The 23,633-nt window shown below is 37.0% G+C and overlaps 3 protein-coding genes across 4 annotated transcripts in view; all 3 read left to right on the top strand.

Moving 5' to 3' along the window:
* LOC139114095 (microtubule-associated protein futsch-like) overlaps positions 1-2,958 on the top strand; it is a 29,446-nt gene extending 26,488 nt beyond the window's left edge. For both annotated transcript variants that reach the window (XM_070675618.1, XM_070675626.1), the window contains 3 exons: positions 1,425-1,562; positions 1,982-2,145; positions 2,788-2,958. In XM_070675618.1, the coding sequence (XP_070531719.1) occupies positions 1,425-1,562; positions 1,982-2,056 (213 nt within the window). In that variant the 3' untranslated portion in view covers positions 2,057-2,145; positions 2,788-2,958. The remainder of the gene's footprint in view (positions 1-1,424; positions 1,563-1,981; positions 2,146-2,787) is intronic.
* On the top strand, positions 2,915-9,337 carry LOC139124331 (uncharacterized). The gene is made up of 7 exons (XM_070690473.1): positions 2,915-2,962; positions 3,347-3,442; positions 5,088-5,276; positions 5,777-5,986; positions 7,378-7,490; positions 8,050-8,152; positions 9,062-9,337. Exons 1-7 carry the CDS (start codon positions 2,915-2,917, stop codon positions 9,335-9,337), a joined length of 1,035 nt encoding a protein of 344 aa, XP_070546574.1.
* A 9,527-nt stretch (positions 9,338-18,864) lies between these two features.
* Positions 18,865-19,965, top strand: LOC139124339 (carbohydrate sulfotransferase 4-like). Its single transcript, XM_070690481.1, has one exon. It carries the CDS (start codon positions 18,865-18,867, stop codon positions 19,963-19,965), a length of 1,101 nt encoding a protein of 366 aa, XP_070546582.1.
* Positions 19,966-23,633: the final 3,668 nt, after the last annotated feature.

Raw genomic sequence — 23,633 nt, forward strand, 5'->3', positions numbered from 1 at the left:
GTGCAAACTACGGACTCTGCTTACGCGCTTTTCGCTAGAAAACATCGTACTACGGGTAAGCTTACGGACTAGTCCTCTTGCTAAGTCACGTCTGAAAATGGTTCACTTTCGTGATGTCATTGCACCATAAACGCTAGCAAAAGAGTTGATGGCAACACAAAGTTTTCATCCTTCGCCCGCTGATATAAGTCTAAGTTTACAATAGTTTGTTTACATGGTAATATGTCATGCAGCAAATGTTTGACCAGTTTACGCCTCTGCGCGTCACCGAATGATTGACAATTGTTTGAATCATGGAACGACTGTCTCCTGAGGGCCATTCCCTTTGTTCAGAAAGCGATTTTTCCCCTAATCGTCGTAGTTTTAAAAAACTTTGTGAAACTTTGCAGATACCTGTATGGCCTAGGTGTTTATGAAACAGTCTATGTTCATGGTATGCCAATAATATATGTTTGAGAATCGTTTAGGCCGATTTTCACGGAGCGGTCTACCTAGCTATTGCCAGTTGTCACTCAAGCGCCATTATGAATTTTCAATAAGTTAGGGGCCTTTTATACCCCGCACACCGGTTTAAACAACACTGGATTAACCATAATATAGGATGAAAGAGTTTAAACATCACCCAGATTGATTCTTATACATTGTAGGAAATTCATCGAAAGGGACAACTAGGCATGTGGGAGGTAACTTGAAATTTTGCTGGCCTGAGCAAAATGTGTCATGTGTAGTACATCTTGTATACTTGACACCAATTATGAAATGTCTTTGACCTCAGTAAACCAACAGTTAGATTTTAGAAGTTATTTCCATATCTCTTTCGGGCAGGTAAAAGTAAATCGTGGCTAGGAAAAACTTTGCCCGTCTCAAGCAAGTTGATGAGCATGTAGTGATTTCGTGCTTTGTCCTAGAGTCAAATTTCATTTACACTTTGAACTAACATTATGTATAAGGTGATGTACCCCCTCTCTGTAAAATGGTTTCAGCCATTTCATCAAAGACTTATGGGATTGACAGTAATTATGAAAAGGGTGATCTGCATGTTTGATAATACATATGCATGTGTGTGTTGTTAGAACTTTGCGTATAGCTTTACTATGTGGACACAGCTATGCAGACATGCCATATGTAAGCTTATGGTATCACCAAGATTGCTCTAGTCTACACTGGAATGAGCTGTTTGGTCATAAAAAATCAATGAAATCATTGTGTTACAAATTCTTCAAGTGAGCTGGTCAACGTGAATTAAATCCAACACTACAAAACAATGTTTCATTAGATACATTCAAACAGACCAGAAAATCCTCATGGCTCAGACAATGGAGTTATAATCCCTACTTATACCAGATATTCTTCTCACAGAATATCTTTTCTGTAAGTTTGTCCGGGCAGTCATGGCAACATCTGTCAAATTTTTCATTGAGCAGAAACCCAAAAGTAGGAAGGTTGCGCCGGCCAAGAAAGAGAAGAAGAGGAAAGGCAACAAAATGCAGTTTGTTGACAGTCTGGGTATTGAGAGTTACGGACCGTCAAAGGAAGAAATTGAACTCATGGTGCAGGAAGAGGTAAGCACCATGTACATAAAAACACTAGAGTTGTACACTTTTTTCACAAATTATTGCTCAGGAGGATATTGTTGTTTGCAGTTATTAATTGAAAGAGTAATCCATACTTATTAGGGGTTCAAATATCACTTTTTTTGCTGGCCCTATTGGTAACGGAAGTCTGGATATTGAATGAACAGATTCATTTTATATAACTGTCAGAAAGGCATGTTGTTTGTGTTTTGAGATATAAAGTTGCTGGATGCGACCAGTTCTTTTAGAAAAGTTTCAGACACTGAAAATCCTTCTCAGTCGACAAAAAGCAATTGGTGTAGAACACTAATATATGGGAAACGCTTCCCCAAGCTACTAATTACAAAATCTAGCTGACTAAGTAATACCTCCACTTCATATATACAATATTTTATTTTCTCATGAAGCTTGCCAAGCAGTTAGCTGCCAAGAACCTGACTGAGATGGCGCCAAAAGACAGCGACGATAAAAGACTCCGGTAAATCAAGGAAATCAGTCTCTGTAGCATCAAAGGGAGACAGCGGCATTGAAACAACTCTGTCTGGTGACGGTGAATCTGTCATACCACAAAGTGAGTATTCTTTCGATAATAATTGAACATCATCATGGCAATGTAATGTTGTTGTAAGATTTTTGTGTTGAGTTGTTCACAGCTATAAATCCCTGTACAGGGAAGTGTTAGATAATCTCATCAGATTTATTTTGAGATGTTATCACTGATAAATCCCTGGGCCAGTATATTGAAGTGCTATGAAATCTGCTTCATCAACATTATTAAAGTACTTCCATTTTTTTGTGCCCATAGAGTGTTCATCTTTCACAACTGTTTTATGACAGTTGATCATAAATCTACTCCAGCAAAATAGTTTTCAGCAAGCGTTTCATTTCTTGTTGTCTTTGTGCATTTTGTTCTTATCATGTCTAAGTGATTTGGGCATGATGTGATTGAATCCTATGTGAGATTTTTTTTTATGTTCAAGTTGTTGATTTTTTTACCCTAACCAAAAACGTCCTTCAGAAAAGTAGAAAATTTATAGAAATTCATTTTGATCAAATCAACCTAACGTTTGTTATCCACAGAATAAAAATCAATAACAAATTGATACACATGACAAATGAATGCAAGTAATCCTAGGCATATTTTTTGTTCAATTGTATGTTTGCTGTGAGATTGTAAACATATCCTAATCAAAGAAAGTCGTAAATTTTTTAGACGAAGCTGAAGACGATGAGAAGGAAGCCCCTATTTTGAATTCAGACGAGGAAGACGCTGCAATCGAAGCTGAACTCAAACAGAAATTCGGTGACAAGATGAAACTAAGAAGAGTAAAAAACAAATCATGAAGGAAAGAGCAGCTTTGAAGGAAGCTAAGCTGCAGGAAAGAAAGGTGAGTCCATCGCCAACGTTCAGGGGACAGTTAGCGAAACAAAAAAACACAAAACTGTGAGAATATTTTGTGCAAAGTAAGTTATTCACATACTCAGTAAAGTTATATGTCGTACATATCATTAAATCTTTACCAAATAGTCATTGTGGCAATTTTTCACCAATCCATGTGGTGAATTGTCATGTAGAGAACTCATGCTTGAAGTAATTTACTCAGAAATGTTGCTTGCATCTCAGGAATATGACGCCCTCTATGGCTGTTTGTTGGATGTCTTTTGTTTTTCTGGTGACATCTGAGGGCTGGTGCATGTAGAGAACAAGCCATGTTACAGCCCTTATAAAACATTGCAATTCAACGTAATCTTTGAAATATTTTTGTTTCCAGAGACGAGAGGAGGAGCGTCGGGAACTTGCTGAGAAGAAAAAGCAGAAAGAAGAAGAGAAAAGGAGGGAAATAGAATTACAAAAACGTAGGAAAATGGTAAGTAGAGTCAGTGACTGATTAGAGAATTTACAGAAAATTGTTTTGAGAACGTGGTGATATTTTTTTGACATGCACCAGTGTTCTCCCCAGGATTTTTTTACAAGAGGGCGAAGACGTGGTGGAAGCACCACAAGCGACTGCGTGAGCGGTCTCGGGAGGAGGTCAGGAGGGGAGTGTCCCCCTCCTGCCGTCGGAGCTTTTGAAAAACAGAGATTAAAACGGTGTTATTTGGTGGCACTTGGAGAGTATTTTTTCAGATTTTTCTCGTGTAAAAAACTCAAAGGAAAAGAAATCTGAGACAGTGTTCCATAACTTTTATTCCAGTTCACTGATTTCAATGAAGATTACATTTTTTGAAAACGAAAACATAACGACAGACATACATTTATTCATCGATGTCAAAATTATCACCATACCACTTAAGCTTACGTGTTCTCAGCCTGATACACGTACACGTCCGATCGAGTCTAACAATAGGTCGTTTTGCTTTGGGAAGGAATACACAAGCGAAATTCTAACCTCCTATAAAAACTTCAGAGTATTCTGCTGTCCTTGGTTACCCTCAAGTTCCTTGGCATGTTTACTCAGCTAAAGTCGGTTACCTAATGCACCGTCCCCATGGAGGGACCGTGGCTAACGTACGGCCTGTGCCATGCAAGTATGGCTGCCATCAATGAGTTGCACATGGAGTGGTGGTCTCGGATGACATCACAAACTGGCGAGATTTGCAAGATCGATGAGAATTACATTTGCAGCCTGCAGGATCGACGCTCACGCTTGCATTTTGATTGTAAATCACTGTCAGCTTTTTTTTCCCGTACATTTTATTGTTTTGTTTTTCAAAAAAATAAATCTTTTTCATTTCTGGCAAGAGGGCGCTCGGAACTTACAAGAGGGCTTACCTTATTCAGGGAGAACACTGTGCACTACAATAAGGTGACTGTTACAAAGACTGTAAAAACTGCATTGATATGAAATGCATCATGTTGTGATGAAATAATTGTCTGGTGATTAAAAATAAGATGACATTCACCTCAGAACAGTAATACTAGTAACATATTGACAAGCATTTCTGTACAATAACAGTAAAGAAGGATAAGACCAGAGTAATTAAATTCTTTGTTTTGAGTCCATTCAAAATTTTGAGGTAAGCAGGTGAGTGGTTCATAAACACAAACACAAAGTTTTACAAACAAGTTTTATATTTTTGTTTCCATATAATGTGAATGCCCATTCAAGAATCAAAGCAGATACTTCTTTTTCACTCAAAAATTTACATTACAATATGTGACATTCTGCAAGCACACAGGTGTTTTAAGTACACTTTACAAAATGAGGAAACAAAAGATTTGTTGGCATAAAGGCTACATGGCAAAGCCCTTTTCAAATATACTTTTTATTTATTTTCATAAACATTTTCAGAAACAGGAACACAAAACAAAAAGTTTAATTACTTTTGCCTGATTCATGACAACTTGCTGATGAAATAGAAAGAATAAATAAAATGTAAGCTACTCTGTCCAGTAAGTTACCCCTGAAGAAGTATATTTAGGTGAACCCAGTGCTTTGTTACAAAGATACATTACTTTTTTTTATGAAATATGGCGGAGACTGATAATTTCTTATTTGCATGTGTTATAAGATGGCTGAAGAGGCCGCTCATGACGCAGCCATGGAGGCGGAGGAAGCCAGACAGGCTGAGGAGGAGGCAAGACAGATGTTACAAGACGCAAGGAAGAAAGCCAGAGAAGAACGTGATGCAAAGAGAAAAGCTGAGATGGAGAGGAGAAAGCAAGAAAGAGAGGCACAGAGAGAAGAAAGGAGGAGAATGGTATGAAATAGTTGAACATTTTTTATTTTATTAGGGTAGTTCAGGTCTCGAAACTGAAAGACTTAGACTTTTGTTCAAACTTTCCACAGGGCAGCTTTCAACCATTCTCTTTCAAAATCAAGAATAAAAATTTTGGCACACCATGCAAATTGTGATACCAGGCTGTCATCCCTGTGTTAACTCTAGAGGGTTTGCTCATTGCGTAAATTTTTTTCAGAAAATAAAAGCTATGGAACATTTTCTTTCACCTTATCTGCAAAATCGTTTTGAATTCTCAGTGTAAATAATGTACCTAGACTAGATACAGCTTTTTCAACCAATGTTTTACAGTGAAAAGCCCAAATATCATTTTAACTGAGCTGTTGCATTATAAATTTAGAATAAGACTCAGTAAGTTGTGAACTGTAGTACATACTTGATCTGTTGAGGTATATCATCACTCTCAAATTGAACAAAGGATTTGTCTTTGTTCTGACATTCCATCTTTCCTCACTTTTCAGGAGGAGGATGCCAGGAAGAGAGAGAAAGAGATGCTGGAAAGGCTGGCATCGGCGGGAGAGAGGCGGAAGATGAGAGAGAAGGAGGAGGAGCAGGAATGGGAGCGTGAGGAGCAGCAGAGGCTGGAGGAGGAAGAGAGACAGAGACTGGAAGAGGAGGAGAGAAAGAGAATGGAAGAGGAAGAGGAGAAGATTAGAGAACTTGAAAGACAAGTGAGTTGATTATTGTGCTATGATCACAAGATTAAAGGGAGGCTGTCCTCGGAACTGCACATGTGCAAACTTTTTGTTTATGAACAATGTATTTCATGCATGATATCTAGATGCATCACACAAACATAACTGCAACATTTAAATTTTACGATATTCATTGTTAACAAACATGTTCTAACTTTCATCAATCGTCAGTGTTTACATCAGTCGTAGGGGTCCCTGGCAACCATTGAGCAGAATTCTGACAACAGTCTCCCTTTAATAGTTGTGATTGCTGTTTACAGTGATTTCATGATGTGCACAAGGGTAGCGAACAAACACCGGCTAGCTTACTCTGATTTAAAATTTATCCATTTAGTAGTCCGCGCCAGCGGCTCGTACTAGACTACGCATGCGCTTATCCAATATACTATGCGAGTAACGGAAGTGTACCCTTGTTTCTCAGTTGGGCGCCGCCATGTTTTTTTTTTTGAGTACTCGTAAATAAACAATAGAAACAAATTACTATGATATAACATGCCTTTTATAAAATACCTCTGTTATTAGCCAGTAAATGTTATTATACACCTTGTCGCTGATACAAAGTATCGTTGATATAGATAAACGGAGAAAACTGTCCGTGCACATGAACGGGGCATACGCAAAGAATGCTGGATTGAATTATAGAAGAGCGCCCCCTGTGTCAATAATTAGATTCAAAATTGCAAGTTTATTAGACGGAACGCTATAGTTTTCAGCTTGCAAGTGGAAGTGGGGCAGTGCGGTTACCATTGCAATGATAATGATTGCATAATACGTTCCCTTGTTTATCGCAATAGGCTGTTATCATTGTAGAAATTGCCAATTTTTGTCCAAAATTTTTACACGCTACAGAAAATCTATACCTGCCCTGCTGCAGCCGGTGCAGGGTTTGACGTCGTGTGTACGTGAACTGTCTTTCATCAGAGGGAAACTGGGCATAGGTGGCATATAAACGTTTATGAAGTAACAATTACAGTTATCATGAATCAATACAATACATTGCCATCTTAACCCTGGCGCGACACCAAGGGCTGAGCCCTATATAATATTACATATTTCTGAGGAGTCCAATTGTGTTTTCAGAAACCTAAGTTAGTTCGCGCCTCAAAAATAGAAAGATTTACACTTTTGCTCAAACTTCTATCATGTAAACTTTAAACCATTCTCTTTCAACATCAAGAACAAAATTGTGACGAAATTATGACCGATTTTCACGAAACTAAACTGCTGAAAGTTGTATTTACTCAGTAAGCTTCAAAATGAGCTCCCACATATGGTAGGCCAAAAGAATATTGTAAAAGTTTGAGGTCGGAACATGTGTCCCTGAGGCGCATTCTAGGTTAATGTACACACTTTAATGTTGATGACAGGCTGAAGAGGAGGCCATGGCAAGACTCATCAGGGATCGTCTTGAAGCTGAGGAGAGACGGCGGCAAGCTCTGGAACAAGCTGAAAGAGAAAGAATAGAAGAAGAAATGAGAAGGTACGTATGTCATGTCAAGTTCAAAGTCAAGCCTATGAATTCAGAGCATCTATGTATCATAACAGCATTGCTTCAATGATAAATGGTCAATGCCAAGGGCGTATAATTCTATCATACAGGTAGACAGGCCCTCAGTCACTTAGTTTTTCTTGGTAGCAGTTACTGGCTGGCCTAGCAACTGGTGTACCTTGCGAATGCCCTCGTAGTGTTACAAGCAGTCTGGTTGTTTGTTGACATAAGCGTACTACGTAAGCTAATGATTGACAAGGACCTCGGACTTATGAAGCGATCAGTTTATCACAAGAAATAATCTTGATTTGCTGCCGATAGTTCTCAAAAACTTGATAAGGGAGGTTTTCTTGTCTTGGTATGATCTAGGATAAACATAGGCATGCAAAAAATGACCAGGAAATTATGCCTGACTCCGACAAAGCACTCATACTACAACAGTGCAATGGTAAATGGGCCTCCATTGATCAAGGACAGTGTCTCCATATTCCTTTAATTAACCAGTATCAGTGAAGACTGACATTTTGCTTTCAATATGTTTTCTCTTCAGACAAGAAGAGATCCTTCGACAACAAGAGGAAGAAGAGCGCCGACTTAGGAAAGAACTTGAAGACAGGCGCAGATTTGAAGAAGAAAAGCAAAGGCTACAAGAGGTGAAATTCACAGGACAAGTTTTTGATCCAATGCTGACAAATAAAACACAGAGAACTAGACTCTCTCACCATACTCTCAGGCTTACTTAATGAGCCTGTTTTAATTGCTGACAAACAACTAAGGCTATCAAAGCAACGCTACAAGCTTGTGTAAACTAGTGATCACCACCACACCAGTTCATAGCCTCTGTTCACTTGGCTCTGTCATTGAGGGTACCAGGAAAAAGGGCTCATAATATAAGCCAGTGAGAACTGTGACAGTCTACTAAAGAGAAAGCCTGAAAAAATATCTTATGATAAAAGTTTGCATGAAATTAGATGTGCAGATAGATGATTAAATGTGTGAATTTGAAAAAAATCCCAAAATGAAATGGTCTCTACCTACCAAGCACCAAATCTCCATAATAGCGTTGATCGCGATTTCAGGTTTGTTACTAAATATAGCTGCAAGCGCACGACTTTGGACAACCCTGCCTTAAATTTGGACATATTGTGTTGTTGTATGCACAGTTGTTGTTGCAGCTTGTAGTCTGAGCCATAAATTCATATGAATTAGTGTGACTTTAAGTACCCATTGTAGTACTAGCAGGCTGTATTTCCAATGTTTTTGCGGAAAATGCAGACAAATATTTATTTATGCATATTAATGAGAGAAAAAATGATGTCATTTGTGATCAGCGCCATTGATTATTGATTTATGATAGCTTTACTTCTCTTTATGACGGCATTTGTTGTAGAGTTTTCTGGAAATATTCAGTTTCATTTTCTCCTCAAACTGTGTCAGCAGAGACAAAAGCTATAAAAATAAGTGTATTTGGTGAAAAATGTTGATCAAAGTAACAGATGTGACAAAAATCATAGGCAACAGATGCCACGATGTCAACATTTCTTCTTTAACGATTCTTACAGATTCAGCGCATAGAAATGGAGGCAAGAGAAAAAGTTCGACAGGAAGTCGAAAAGCGACGGGCGGCACTGCTGCAGAGACGGGAACACAATCTTGAACACATGGACCATCTCAACAATGTCCGGCAAACGCAGGGCATGACACGGCCCTGGGTGTTTTCTTACTATGTCCACTGGCCTAGGGACACTTATGAAAAACCGCTGCCTTCAAACGAAGATAAAAAGAAGAAAGGATTTAGACCAAGGGCAAAAGCCAAAGCCAAAGCCAAAAGCAGTTAATAATAATGTTACCATGTTTTGTAAAATTTCAGGACAACATAACACTGTGATTGCATTTTTCTATTGATCTAGGGAGTCAGTTTTTTAGGCCATTTCGTATGTTTTTTAGGAAAGTATGGGAATCGCTCACTTAGTATACAGGTTTAGTCTTTCTGGAAGATAAAGAGATTAACTTTGGCACATGAAGGCACTGTGATATAGGGCACCCTGTACTTGTACATGTGTATAGTAGGTACTAAATTCAAAATTGTTACAATCAAATTGTCCGTAAGTTACTAGAGGACAATCAATATTAATGAGTTCTCAGAACATTGGGCTAGAATCTCTCTATTGCAGAAATCAGTGTTAGTCTGAGGGTGCCTGTCATACAAATATACCCCCTAAGTTACTGTTGAATCATACTACAGCTAAAAGTTGGCTAGTAAGCATTCTCCAGTCTTGCCAAGTTACCGATGTTGATCAGTTTTTCCTGAACTGTGCTATGGGCCTACAAAGTTGATAATATAGTCTAAGCTTAGCAATGAGTGAACAAAGATACTTAGCAGTCAATTGATGTCCCAGACCATTGCATGCATACGTGAGGGTTCACATGTCCAGTAAATAAATTCCTAATGATAAGCCAGTTGAAGGCAATGTGCTATTTGATTCATTTGTTCATTTGGACATTGAGAGCTTCACTGGCATACTGCATCTTAATGACTGCAGGATCAGGGGCGGGATAATAATAGAGGTGGGGGATGGAAACCACTCCATGGACCACTAAAAATTGCAGTGGAAGGGAAAAATCGCGTAGTTGACTACTGAATTCCACCACGTCACCTGCAAAACCTGTAGTTGATATCTTACGCAAGAATTGATTTTTCTTCACAGCAAAAGAGATTTTTTAAAAGAATAAACTTGACTTGGGTATTCTCTAAACATTTCTCATTAGGTAGGGCATAGTTGAGGCATAGAATTCCAATTTAAAAGTACATGTATTTTTTTTGCGAGCGAATTTGTGTAGAAAGAACACATCATATTGAAATAATGCCATCATGCGGCCACTTGACGCTGTTTTAGTGGTTAATTATGGTTTCACAGGGAACGCAGTAGGATCCAGTTGTCAAGGACGAAATTTTTCCCGTCCACAGCAGGTTTTAAAGATCCGTTTAGCGTTTCCATTCCCCGACCCTATTTCTGTTCTACACCTGAGAATACATGTGTGACCAAATATGAACAAAAACAAGCTAATTACAAAAAGTCTCACACCTTTACAAATCAATAATGCTGTTGTTGTTAAAAAACACATGAAAAGGCATATTTTTCTACACAGGTTTGACTGAATGTCTGCCTGTTACTGTGAAGCAGTGTTCAATGAATAGTACTTGCAGCTGAAAACACTAAATTTAGCTTGAAGCCATATACCGGTATCAGCTATTCTGCCTGTCAGACATTTTGTTCAAGGAGAGGGAGGGGCTCTTTGATCTAAATAAAGTCATTTTGTTGATGAAGATGTGCAACAATCTTCAGTAACACCTCGAGAAAATCAGGCCAAAATTCCTGGCGAAGATCTGTACTTAGATCTGAGTCAGAACGTTTCAAAATATACTTCTTGCAATATTTTCTTAAGACTGAATTATGTAGAGAGCTGTAAGGATACATATGCCTCAGGTAGTACATTATGCCATTATGCAAATATATTTTCATCTAGTTATATTCAAAGTTCTTAATACAAGTGGCATTCAGCATGAATTTTAAAAAAATGTCACAGCTTTACCTCTGTGCTATGTCTTCTGTCCTGTCACATGTACAAATCTTGATGTAACCCCACTGTTTTATTGGTGAAAGAGTTTAACTTTGTTTTTCTACCCCTGAAGCCTATAGCCACATTTATACAGTCCATGCTACTACACATTAACCATTTTAGCGCCAAAGTCAAATTTTGTCGCCTTTATAAAATGTACCCCAGTCAATTTTTTTCAAATATTTGCCACAATTTTGATAAAAATCTGTAGCCATGCAATGAAAATTTTATATCCATTTGGTCCAAAATTATCAAAGAAATTACCAAAATTATCAAAGAAATTACAGAAAATTTCATAAAATTGGTAAAATGTTGGACTCAAATTTTGCTGGGAAAATATTACAGCACTTAAAGAGTTCATAGCTATTTCATAACCCACGCCAACCCCCCCCCTCCAACCCCCAACCCCCCCCCCCCCCCCCCCCCCCCCCCCCCCCCCCCCCGGCCTACATAGTTACATATCAGTCAAAGTCATCTCCCAAATTCATCTCCAAAGTTTAACTCCCTTTACTCATGACGTGACGCTTGCATCTAAAAAACAGTGCACTTTTTTGGGCTCTTTCTGCACTGATAATATGCAATCTAAAGTAGATATAGATATAATCGACATTACATAACGCTTAGTCAACAACTTCAGATACCAATAGCTTGGCCGGTACTACTTTATGCCAAGGTATTGTACAGTGAAGCGGCACAAACTCAATCTCGTGTAAACCTTGACAACAGTATTATCATTTCAGGACATCAGAATTTGTTCCTATTTTCATTAATTGAACTAACATATGGCTTGTAGTATATTTATATGTCCGATTCTGTGAAAATTAGGGTACAATGTCAAAGAAGTTCAAGGCGAACGATTATCTGTATGAGTGAAGTGTGTAAGGCAAGATGTCTTCCCTGTACACCTACTTAATTGCTATCTCTAATCACATATTGCAAACAGCTTAGGAGATGGCAAATAACTTTAATTAGGAGCTCCATATCCCTTCAAACCCCTATTTCAAGGGGTGAATGGGCATTAAATATGCATTGTTTTTTTAGATGGAAACGTCCCCTCATGTCTACGCCATTTTCGAGTCCCCAGAATTCTCTCTTCTTCTTACTTTTTAAACTTTGCCTTCTCTATAGACTAGTTGCATTTTGATTTCACATCATGAAAATGAGGTTACACTGATGTTGAAAGTGAAAGCGCATCTACACCAAAACTTGATGAAAACATGGCAAACACTGATATCTGTATTATCATAGAAACCAAATGATATTGCATATATGCTACAGTGTGCTCTGAGCCAGTCAATCAGACCATGTCATAAGTAAAGATATACGCAGTGTAAAATTAACTGATTTATATCCAATAATATTTACCAGACTGTTTCTTGATTCTGCAATTCAAATTAAAACTATTCTGATACAATTGTGATATGGGTCTTACTAAACCTATCAGCAACGCAGATAACAGTTCATTGATTACTAACTTAAGGGGTTCATGCATACATTAAATATTGGTCCAATCCCAGCGTTTGTTGAAATGTATAATGTCTATGCATATTTCTATTTACATATACATGTCTGTAAATCTTTTGTTTATATGTGTAGCTACTGTAAGTAACCAAGGTTGTGTCAGCGTTGTAAATATGTAAATTTGTTGATGTTTACAATCCTCATAAATCTAGTGTATGTAAATTTTGTTGTTGTATGTACTGTAAAATATGAGTATTGTACAGATTAGCCTATCTGTGCATCCCAGAGATAATGTGTAAATAATATTAATATGAGGCTTGCACCAGACACTGCATTGTGTCAATACAAAAAAGTATCTGCAACTTTCTGTAATTTGCAGGCTTGCCCAAATATTTTAATTTTATAAGAGCAGCAGTCATGATATAATGTGAAACGGAGATCTTTAACAATGTTTTTACGCAAAAATTGTCAATGAGACATTCTACTTTATCTTCAGCAGAGGAAGGGTAATTTCGACAAAAATTTCATTGACGACCTTCTTGCTCTGATGTGAGGAAAGAACAATCAAACAAACTTACCGCAAGTCAAAATCGGGGCAAAGACTGCAACTAACTGCAGAAAGAAGTTTAAAAATTTTATTGTCCTGTTATTCCATTCATTAAATGACAAGGTTGGAAGAAGTATTTTGTAAATAGATTTCTTTTTACATTGTAAATGTGATATTTGACAATAATGGACTTTGTAGTTGATTTAGTACTTGGCATTGATCAGAACCTAGTGAAGTGCATCAGTTAATCAGAGTTACAGACTTACAGCAAAGAAATGATTTTTGAATTTTCACTTTTTGAGCCGCAGTCGAACAAAAAATTTGATTTGATATACTTAACATTAGTAATTTAATTCAGAAAAAATTATACAAACTGTAGTGTATATTTTTGTACATGCCTACTTTGGTGTTGCAAAGTTGAAATATTTGTATATTTTGGGTAAATTACTGTCATGGCAATGTGTATATTTGGTAATTTTGAATTCAGATTTTTATGATTGTAGTTAACGAGTTTCTTAATTCAGCCTGCAGATAATCTTTCACAAAATTATTGTGTAAAACAGTCACTATAAATTGATGATTCCTCAAAATTCTACAATTCAGTTTTTTGATTCCAAGACTGTTGCAGATTTTGTTTTCAGTCAGTTATTGGTACCTTTCTTTCTAAGGTTTATTTTCATTCAGTCACAATTTATTGTCTTTGATCATAACAGTTGGAAATCAGCTCCGCACTTGTAATTGTAGAACAGATACATTAACTTGTGGTTAGCCCATGCAAACAGAAAGTCAAATTATCTATGTACGACTGTTAGATCAGTAGCATTGATCGTGATTTCAGATTTGTTACTAAATATAGCTGCACGCATGCGACATCAGACATTGCTGCCTGTAATTCAGACAAAAGTTTGTTGTTGCATGCACAGCTGTTGTGGCAGCTTGTAGTTTGAGTCATAAATTATTGTGATTTTTAGTATCCATTTTAACACTAACAGGATTTACTTTTGTCGTTCTCATGGAAAATCTGGACAAACTAACTTATTTATTTTTGTATATTAATGAAAGAAAAATGATGTCGCTTTTGATCAATGCTACTACATCACATCTGTTTACTTTTTTGCCACATTCAACTTCATTTCTACAGACTACACATCATCTTGTATGTCTTTAAGGGCCACTTGACTCCCACAACTCATTGTCTGACACTGTCTATTTTGTGGTAATTTTATAATGTTTTTGTGGCTTTTGTACTGATCATATCCATCCAGTAAGATAGTTTTTCTTTTATAGCTATAGAAACTGTTTACTGACTCAGTTTTTTGGCAGAATTCTTTTTTTAGATTCTATGGGCCCGATTGGTAGGTTAGTTAAACTTTGGTCACTTACTTCGTCATACACGTAAGTGCGCCCTCACAGGCAATCATTAGAAATTGCTGTAAGCATTGCCCATGGCATGTAAGGCATTTCGTGGTTCAATGTTTATTAATGCACTCTAATTTTAGATCTCTAATATATAACATTAACTGCCACACGAATGAAATTTTACCAGTTTTGATTTTCAGCCGTTTCCTATAACTTGCAATGTCAATGTCAGACTTGTCATACTAAGTTGCAATAATATTTTTTTCTCTGAATATCAATGATGTTGTCTTGCTGTGTCTGTTCTACACCCTTAGGCTGTTTAAGGTAGTATGCGCCTCGAAAGTGAAAGACTACAACTTTTGCTCAAATTTTCCTGAATGAAACTTTCAACCATTCTCTTACAAAATCAACAATAAAAATCAGGGGTCACCGTGCAAAGTTTTGAACTAGAGAAACAAATTATCCAACATTTTGGGATATTTGAAATTGTGTGTACTGTATGAGGGGAAAATTTAATTTCGTATTTTCGAAAAACTAAGCCGGTGAAAGTTTTTCTTTCTCCAAGAGCTTTAAAATGAGCCCCCACAAGTGGTAGATCAGAAAAGAATTGTAGAAATTTGATAGTCCGACTATCTGTCCCCGAGGCACGGTTTTCAATATTTATTGAAATTGAGAGACCAAAACTGTTGCTGAACTAAGTGTGAGGAAATTGTAAAATATTCCTTTCATAAATAAAATCAGGAGTAACTGCGCAAATGTTTATAGTTGACAAAGAAATTACCCAATATTTACATGCATTCAAAGTTCACATTTCTAGTGCTAACTGTATGGCGAAACGTTATACTTTTAATTTTCTCACAAATAAGTCTCTCAAAATTTTACTTGCATCACGAGCTTCAAAATGAGCCCCCACAAGTGGTAGACCAAAAATGTCCCCTGCAGCGTATTCTACCTTTAAAACCACTGACTTGCAAGAACGCTACATTAATTCATTGTCATTTTCTTAAAAATTATCACTAAAGAATTTGTAGGAAGAAAAAAAATGAAAAAAAATATTTAGAGGTAGTGTCAAGATAAAACGACTACATAATTTCTTTCTTTACAAAAGCAATGCAAAACTGCCGACTTGTCAGTGTTGATGTAAAGCATTTTGTATCTTCCGAAGTTCAATTATAAGGCAGAAAGCAATTAACCAACACAGTTGTGTTCACACAAATTTGAACTTATCTATATTCTACATTGAAGACATGGTAAAATGTGTTATTAATAGCGAAGGACCCTCGCATTACGTGCGTACATCACAGCAAGATGCGCCAAGATACTGGGAAAATGTCAAGCTTTACCAAAGTTGGTTCCGAATTTCCCTCAAACCACCGTCCCCTTGTGCGGAGGGACGGTGCTCAAACTGAAAACGAATACATCTGAGAAATCAGTTGACGACCATCAAATGACTCCGAGTCATAATTATACATCTCTGAAAATGTACATTATGGCTTGACTTGGTTCAAGTCTGCGATTTGTGAACGCGTGAGTTGGGTGAACGCAATGATGTGTGTTCTGTTTTCATATGAAACGTATGTGTGGGGTGAATTGTAAACGCGAAGGGAGTTTCACCCGAAATCACGGACTCGCTACTGCGTAGACTCAAAGGTAACGCATTCGATCGTTGGGAAAACCTGACCTGGGCTGCCAAATTTCAAATAGGCTTGTGTGAAAATGAAGACGCACAAGAGAAACTGTTGCAAATGATTTTACATGTATTTTGTAAAACTTCACCGACTGTATACAAGTCTACTTTATGGCGTAGTGGTCAAATATACTGTATCTGAGCCAATCATAAATGTTTAAACACAGTGTTATCACTCCTCTACTGACTATGAACCATATGCCCGTTGAACTCAACTTACAGCCGATGTCTTGTTACTGTAAACAATAACTGTTTAGCATCCCCATGGAAACGCGCTCTCAGAACAAGGTGTGCCGAGATAAGCTTAAGAGGTCCGGCTTCCGTTGATACTCTGGTCAGAATTGTACTAATTGGAGATAAGAACCTTTCCTCATTGGTTAAAAATCCGTTTTTAAGGTCTATGGTTAATTGTCTACTTTTGATCGCCAAACGTCATATTTATCAGGCAAAGCTTGAAAATCAGAAACCAAACCATTTGATTTTCAAAAGATAACTACAAAAGATACATAAAGTAGAATACTGTATAGCGGTCAAAAAGAACAAATTGACTTCACACAATTAGAAAGGGGGTGGTATTCTAAAAACTCTTACTCCTAGAAAAACAATACAGTGAATTTATAACATGTAGTCGGAAAATCTTATTCCATTATTTTTTTCATATGCATTTAGTCTCTGAGACTTCTTGACTGACATTTATTGATATCATTATTGCATTGTAGTTTTTCTAATAGACATGTATGTACACTCCAACTATTGAGATTGTGAACTATTTTGATGGCCTCAAAATAAAAACTTGTTAAAAAGTGTACTTCATTAAAATAGGGTAAGTACAAGTGCATATGTGTGCAAGAAATTTGATGTTGAAATTTCGCCGAAAATTTGGCTCTACTATACATAGGGGTCTATGAGAAAACTACAAACAAATATAAAACTAGCAATATATACTGTGCATTTATAGACATTGGATGTACTTGATTGGAATACGGTTGTTACAAGTACGTAAGTGTACAAGAAATTTGATTTTGGGATTTCACCAAACTGTAACATATACGGTTGATCCACTATGATGAGAAAACTATGAACAATGCAAAACTGGCAATCTTATTACAATTATAGACGTTGGATAATTGGCATGGATTTACTTGATTAGAATAGGATGGTTATGTGGACAAGAATTCTGATTTTGGAATTTCGTTGTAAATGTTGCTTCACTTATACATGGCAGTCTACGAGAAAACTATGAAGATTTTTTTTAAATTCTAAACGTAATAAACCTGTGCTTTTACACGTGTTTGACAGTTGACACAACGTTTTTGGTAAGAATAGGGTGTTTAAAAGTGCAGATGTTAACAAAAAATAAATTTGGTATTTCACAAAAAAATATTAATTCACTTCTCATGGTAGTCTAGAGGTTAACTATTATAAAACATATTCAAAACTTGTTATCGGCAAATGTTATTCAATAGTGACATTTAGTATGTGATAAGTTTATTGACAAACAGTAATAGTAATCGTGAATTACAAGACGCACTATAAACGAAAATAAACATTACAGGTATTGTAACGCCTTAAAATGATGACATTTTGACCTTTTACCGATATTTAGGATTTTATTACTTTGACCTTTTACCGACTTTCATAACTTGTATAACTTTTACGGTTTATTACTCTTTCACGTTGTAAGTACACGAGTGACATTACGTGCAATGAACGTATGTCACATGGAGTCAAAACGTGATATAATTTTGATGAAATGTATAAAAGCCGATGATTTTGATAGTTCGGGGAGGACGGAGAACTGAGAACTTTTGGGAGAGTTTTTGCTGATCGATGATTGTATCCTGAGTACGGACTTGGTGCCGCTCTGCCTTAGTAATAAAGATCTGAAGTGGTGAGTTAAACTGACTACTTGGTGTGCGTTCCAGTTACTGAAAGTATTACGATTCCCCGTAGTACCTCTCGATTGTGTGACTTTGAGTGAGTGACGATCAATCGACAAAACAGTTACGAAAAGTCAGTCGTAACACTATTGTCTTTTTCTTTTGAACAGCCAATTATACAACATGTAATTGATGAAATTATTTGTAAAATATGACCTTTTTTCATCATTACTTGAAATCCTGCATAAAAGTGATTATTTATAAACGTTAAAATATTGGACGAAAGTTCAAAGGTCAAATGGGAGAAATCATACATCAATAAGATATTGATATGGACAGTCACACACCGTGAGAGGGTTACTGTTTTTTTACGCATGAAAATTGGAGAGGGTCACTTGGACAGCAGTTCTATCAAGGTTATACACACACCGGGTACACACATTACATACTTTTGAGTTTAGATGGGGGTCACAGTTTAGAAAGAGGCATCAACTGGGAGGGTCATATCTTAGAATGGGACGTAAAGGGGTGGGGGCACATTTTACATAATTTTACTCAGGCCCACCCCCTACAATAACTGAAGGCTCCATAACTGTGATTTATAATCCCGCAAGTTTGTACGTGTCTCATGAGATTATGTGAGATCAAAACACTCATAGAATGACACGTTGCAAATAGTTAACGATCATATACCGGCAAGTAAAACTTAACCACCGTGAAGAACAAACTTCAAAGTGTTTTCGCCAAATTGAATTTGAGTTCGCGTTTCCGGATTTGGCGATCGTTAGCGCGAACATTGTTAGGTATAGGATGGGAAACACAGGCAATTTTATGTGGCGAGGACGATACAGACGATCAGTCATCGTCATTGCAGCGGTTCTGTGCCTACTGCTGTGGATTGAATCAGACGCCATACAGAATTTCTTAACGAAACAGAAGTACGGCGGAGGGATCGTCAGTGGTGTCGGCGATGATGTGACGGATACAAAACTATCAAAGAGGCGGCTCCGTGTCCTGGTCCACGCTAGAATGAGGACTGGTTCTACTCTCACAGCTCGTTACATCGCCAGCAATCCTGACTTTTTCTACGTGTATGAGCCCGGTCACATGATCATTGAGTACAATGACATGGATCTGTCTCAGGACGGCTTCGATTACCTGGAACGCATCCGTCATGAGCTTGTAGATTTCATGCACTCCTTTCTCCATTGCAACTTTACCGGTCGTGACTATTTCTTCAAGAGTATTAACAAAAACGGTTTCCAACGCTATTTTTCAAACATCACTCATTTAGACCTTCCCGTTCGCGAAGCTGACGTAACGGCCATCTGTCGATCAAAGCCACACATCATTACCAAGGTTAATCGACTCAATAATATACTATTTGCTTCTGCTGTTCTCAAGGAAGACGATGTGAAAGTCATACACCTTGTTCGAGACCCACGTGGTTTTGCTAACTCACGGCGGTCGTTCCGAGGCTTCAAAGATTCGAAAGGAGGTGAACATTTTACATTTCCTGAAAAACTAGAACAAGATATCAGAAACTACTGTACTTGGTTAGATACCAACTATCTGCCTGTGAAAAATTCAGACAGCTGGTTTAAGGAAAACGTCATGCTCATCAGATACGAAGATTTGGCAGATTGGCCCGAGGAAATTGTACCAAAAATGTATACATTCGTTAGACTTCAACGTAACACACAAATTCAGCGATTGATTAAATTGTCCATGAAAGGTAAAGGACAGGCATGGAGACTTCAAGTAAATATAGACGAAGTGAAGCGAATTCAAGACCTGTGTCCAGATGAAGTGTTCAGAACATTTGGTTACGTGAAAGTACATGACGAGGGACAACTTCGAAATACATCAATTAGTCTTGTAAAGCCAGTTACAGACGTTGTTAACATTTAGGCCTTCAAAATAGAAGATACATTTCAGATCGAGAGTTAGACTTACGGTAATTTTAATTGGGCTTTCCTTCACAGTACTACAGTGTAACATAGGTCACCTTGGATAGTCAGATAACTAGTGGAAGCTACTTTCCGTGCCAGCTGTGTTGGCCTTGCAGTGTTAGCGGTGGCTAAAGGTTTTCAAAAGCTTCAGCAATTTTGGCTAATGTCGCCGATTCGCTCTCCGCTAGTATTCTATCGTGCATTAGACCTTTCCTCATGACTTGTTGAGACTAGCTGTCGTCATAATCGTCTGAACAAGAACGACCTCTGCCAAAATATCATAATATGTCTTTTGATTTCGGTCCTGTTTTTCTGTTTCTCCAACATCATGAGGGAAAAGAGTGACGGTATTACCGCTCACTGTTGTCTGCCATCGGGATATTGCCATGTGAGAGGTCATCGGTATAGATGAACAGATAGACCCTCCGTCTTCAAAGTCAACACCGTTTTATTCTCATGTGTTAAAGTTACATATCAACAAAGATGCTTACAGAAGAGCTCGCTGATGACAAAGAGGCTGCTTTACCAAAACTATTATCCAAGTTTTTACTCTCTTAGCTTAATTATAATTGCATATTTGATCAAACCATTGCAATTATTCAAGGTAAAACGTCATCACATAAACAACTCTTAAAAAATAGCGGGCAATAATTTACAAATCTTAATAAGTGATATAAGTAACTCTACTGAAAAAAAACTCGTAAATTAATTCACCACTAGCGAAAACAACCCTTACACTTGTTTATGCTGACGTCAACTCATGCCGACATCAGCTCGATGACTTCGTGAACGTACCGACAATGACGCGTATTGTCTAGATTGCATGTAGATTAGCTGGAAATGACGTTCTAATTTACCATCAACTTTGTGTTGTTTGTCACTGTTTGCAATTAACGTATAACTGTCCAAATTCATAAGGTCGGCTTACGTAAAATGTATTGAGGGTATACATAAAATCATAGACAGTAGAAGCGAGATAAAATTTATCAACCTTTATACCGGATACAGCGACGACAGTTCTGGAGGTCTAAATCATCTCCATAACGACGGCTAGGCAACGCGGGCACGGGTTTTTACCCGCCACGTTTGCTACATCTATTTAAATAACAGTTATGCCGCCAATATCCGGCAAGTTGGTACGATACGAGTCTCGTGAGATTATGTGAGATCCAAACACTCACAGAATGACACGTCGCACACTGTGAACGATCACATACTGGCAAGATCGAGTAACTTAGCCATAGTGACAAACAAAGCCTACAAAGGGCAAAATGTTTTCGCCGAATTGAATTTGACTTCTTGTTTGCGAATTTGAGGATGGGTCGCTATTTTTCGCGCAAGCATTTTTGAACGGTCATGAAATTTCACGCATGCCTCGTGGGGAGGATCATCATTTTAGCGCAAATATCACAACTATAAGAAGGCAAGATGTGGTCGATACAGTGCTCCCCCAAAAAATATCATAATACTTTGGAACCTATTGGGCAATTTCCCTCTACAAAACAAGCTATATTAGTACACTTATATTATGTTTGATAATTTATGTAAATGTACTTTGCTTAAAGTGGAAGATAAAATGTACGTGAGTGTGCAAGAATTTTTTTAAAATCCCATAAAAATGTTGATTAACATACATGGTAGAAAACTATGAATATTTTTCCAATATAAAACTAGCAATATTAGTGCATTTATAGACGTTTGATAAATTGATATAAACGGTTTTTTGTAAGAAAAAGGTGGTACAAGTACATATGGTTACTAGAAATTTGAATTTGGAATTTCACCAAAAATGTTGATACAACCATGCATATAAGCCTAGGAGAAAACTATGAATAACTTTTTTCCAATACAAACCTAGCTAAATCTGTGTATTTATGACGCTTGATTATTGATATTGTTATACTTGATTAGACTAAGGTGGTTACAAGTGCATGTGGGTGCAAGAAATTTGATGTTGAATTTCACCGAAATGTTGATTGGCTATACATTGTAATACATGAGGAAACTATGAATAACTTGTTTACTTCATTAGACTAGAGTGGTTACAATTAGCGCATTTGCTCGCAAGAAATTTGATTTTGGAATTTCACCGAAATGTTGATACATTGTAGTCTTTTCGGAAACTATGAATAATTTGCTTCCCAACAAAACCAGCTAAATCTGTGTAAAATTAGACCCTTGATTATTTATTGATTAGACAAGAGTGGTTATAAGTGCATGTGTGTACAAGAAATATGATTTTGGAATTCCACCAAAATGTTGCTTCAATATACATTGTAGTCTATGAGAACTATGAAATCTGTGCTTTTATAACTGTTTGACAATTGATATGAATGCACGTAATGAGAATGGGGTGTTTGAGAGAGCAGATAACACGATTCGAACTATTCGAACTAACCATATAGCTGAATGTTGCAATATCGCAAATTACTCATAAAAACAAGTGTGTAATATAAAAAGAAAGACAGATGAGATTACATTTGTAGATTAAATCGACATTACTTCACCATCCAATTATCCCAAATTAGTTCCAATCGTGTTAGATGTGAACAACAAACATGGTATTGGAATTTCACCCCAGTGATGATTTGTAAATGTTAAAAGTATTATTTGAAAGTTCAAAAGTCAATTGAGAAATTATATGTCCCTTCAGATATTATTGATATAAACTGTGGCAAGCACGAAAGTGGCACTCTTTCTTGTGCATGAAAATTGGGGAGGGTCACTGGTTTTTTTGCAAACCCTTTTGAAGGATCAAGACATGTTAAGTCCTTGAGTTGATGACGTCATACATGTCAAAGACATAGAACAAACACCTTGTAATTGTGGTACTTTGTAATTTAATTATGCATTTAATTGACGGCGTTTCCAGAACTCCTTTTTGATACATTTTAGACATTTCTTATCAGATTCTGCTTTTTGCGATTAAATTACTTAATGTTCTGCGTTAAAATGTTTGTATTTACCATTTTACTTTTATTGTTGCTCTGTATTTTGTTTATTCAGAGTTTCTAGCTCTAATTACACCTTTGATTGTAACATTTGCTGGTCGAGAAAAAAACAGACATCAGTTGAAATACAATCATCAAAGTAAGCAGTGATATCCAGTGTAGGACAGTGTTAACTTTAAGGTAGAACGCGCCTTGGGGACAGATATTCGGACTCTCAAATTTCTACAATTCTCTTCTGATCTACCACTTGTGGGGCTCATTTTAAAGCTCTTGAAGAAAGAAAAACTTTTACCGCCATAGTTTTTAGAACATCTAAAATTTTATTTTTACCCCATAGAGTTAACACAGGGATGGCAGCCATTTTGAATTTTAAATATCGCAAAATTTTGAGTAATTTTAGTTCAAAACTTTGCACGATGACCCCTGATTTTGATATTCTTGATTTGGTAAGAGAATGGTTGAAAATTCCATTGAGGAAAGTTTGAGCAAAAGTTTAAGTCGTCCACTTTTGAGGCGCTTACTATCTTAAGATATTGTAATTATTGAAAAGTATACAAATGAAAAAAAGGAAATAAGTGACTAAAATGGGAATAAATTCTGCAGAAATATAAAGTTAAGTCTTCATTGAACAGTTTTCTCTCAAAATGTTTAAACAGGTTTGTATCAGGAAAGTAAT

The sequence above is a fragment of the Ptychodera flava genome, chromosome 2 (assembly GCF_041260155.1).
Source record: "Ptychodera flava strain L36383 chromosome 2, AS_Pfla_20210202, whole genome shotgun sequence".
NCBI classification, from domain to species: domain Eukaryota; kingdom Metazoa; phylum Hemichordata; class Enteropneusta; family Ptychoderidae; genus Ptychodera; species Ptychodera flava.

Excerpts from the sequence above, each read along its gene's own strand:
- LOC139124331 (XM_070690473.1), top strand. The coding sequence starts at position 2,915 with ATGAAGGAAAGAGCAGCTTTGAAGGAAGCTAAGCTGCAGGAAAGAAAG. Across the intron at positions 5,987-7,377 it reads TTAGAGAACTTGAAAGACAA|GCTGAAGAGGAGGCCATGGC; the intron begins GTGAGTTGATTA and ends TGTTGATGACAG. Across the intron at positions 8,153-9,061 it reads AAAAGCAAAGGCTACAAGAG|ATTCAGCGCATAGAAATGGA; the intron begins GTGAAATTCACA and ends CGATTCTTACAG.
- LOC139124339 (XM_070690481.1), top strand. The coding sequence starts at position 18,865 with ATGGGAAACACAGGCAATTTTATGTGGCGAGGACGATACAGACGATCA.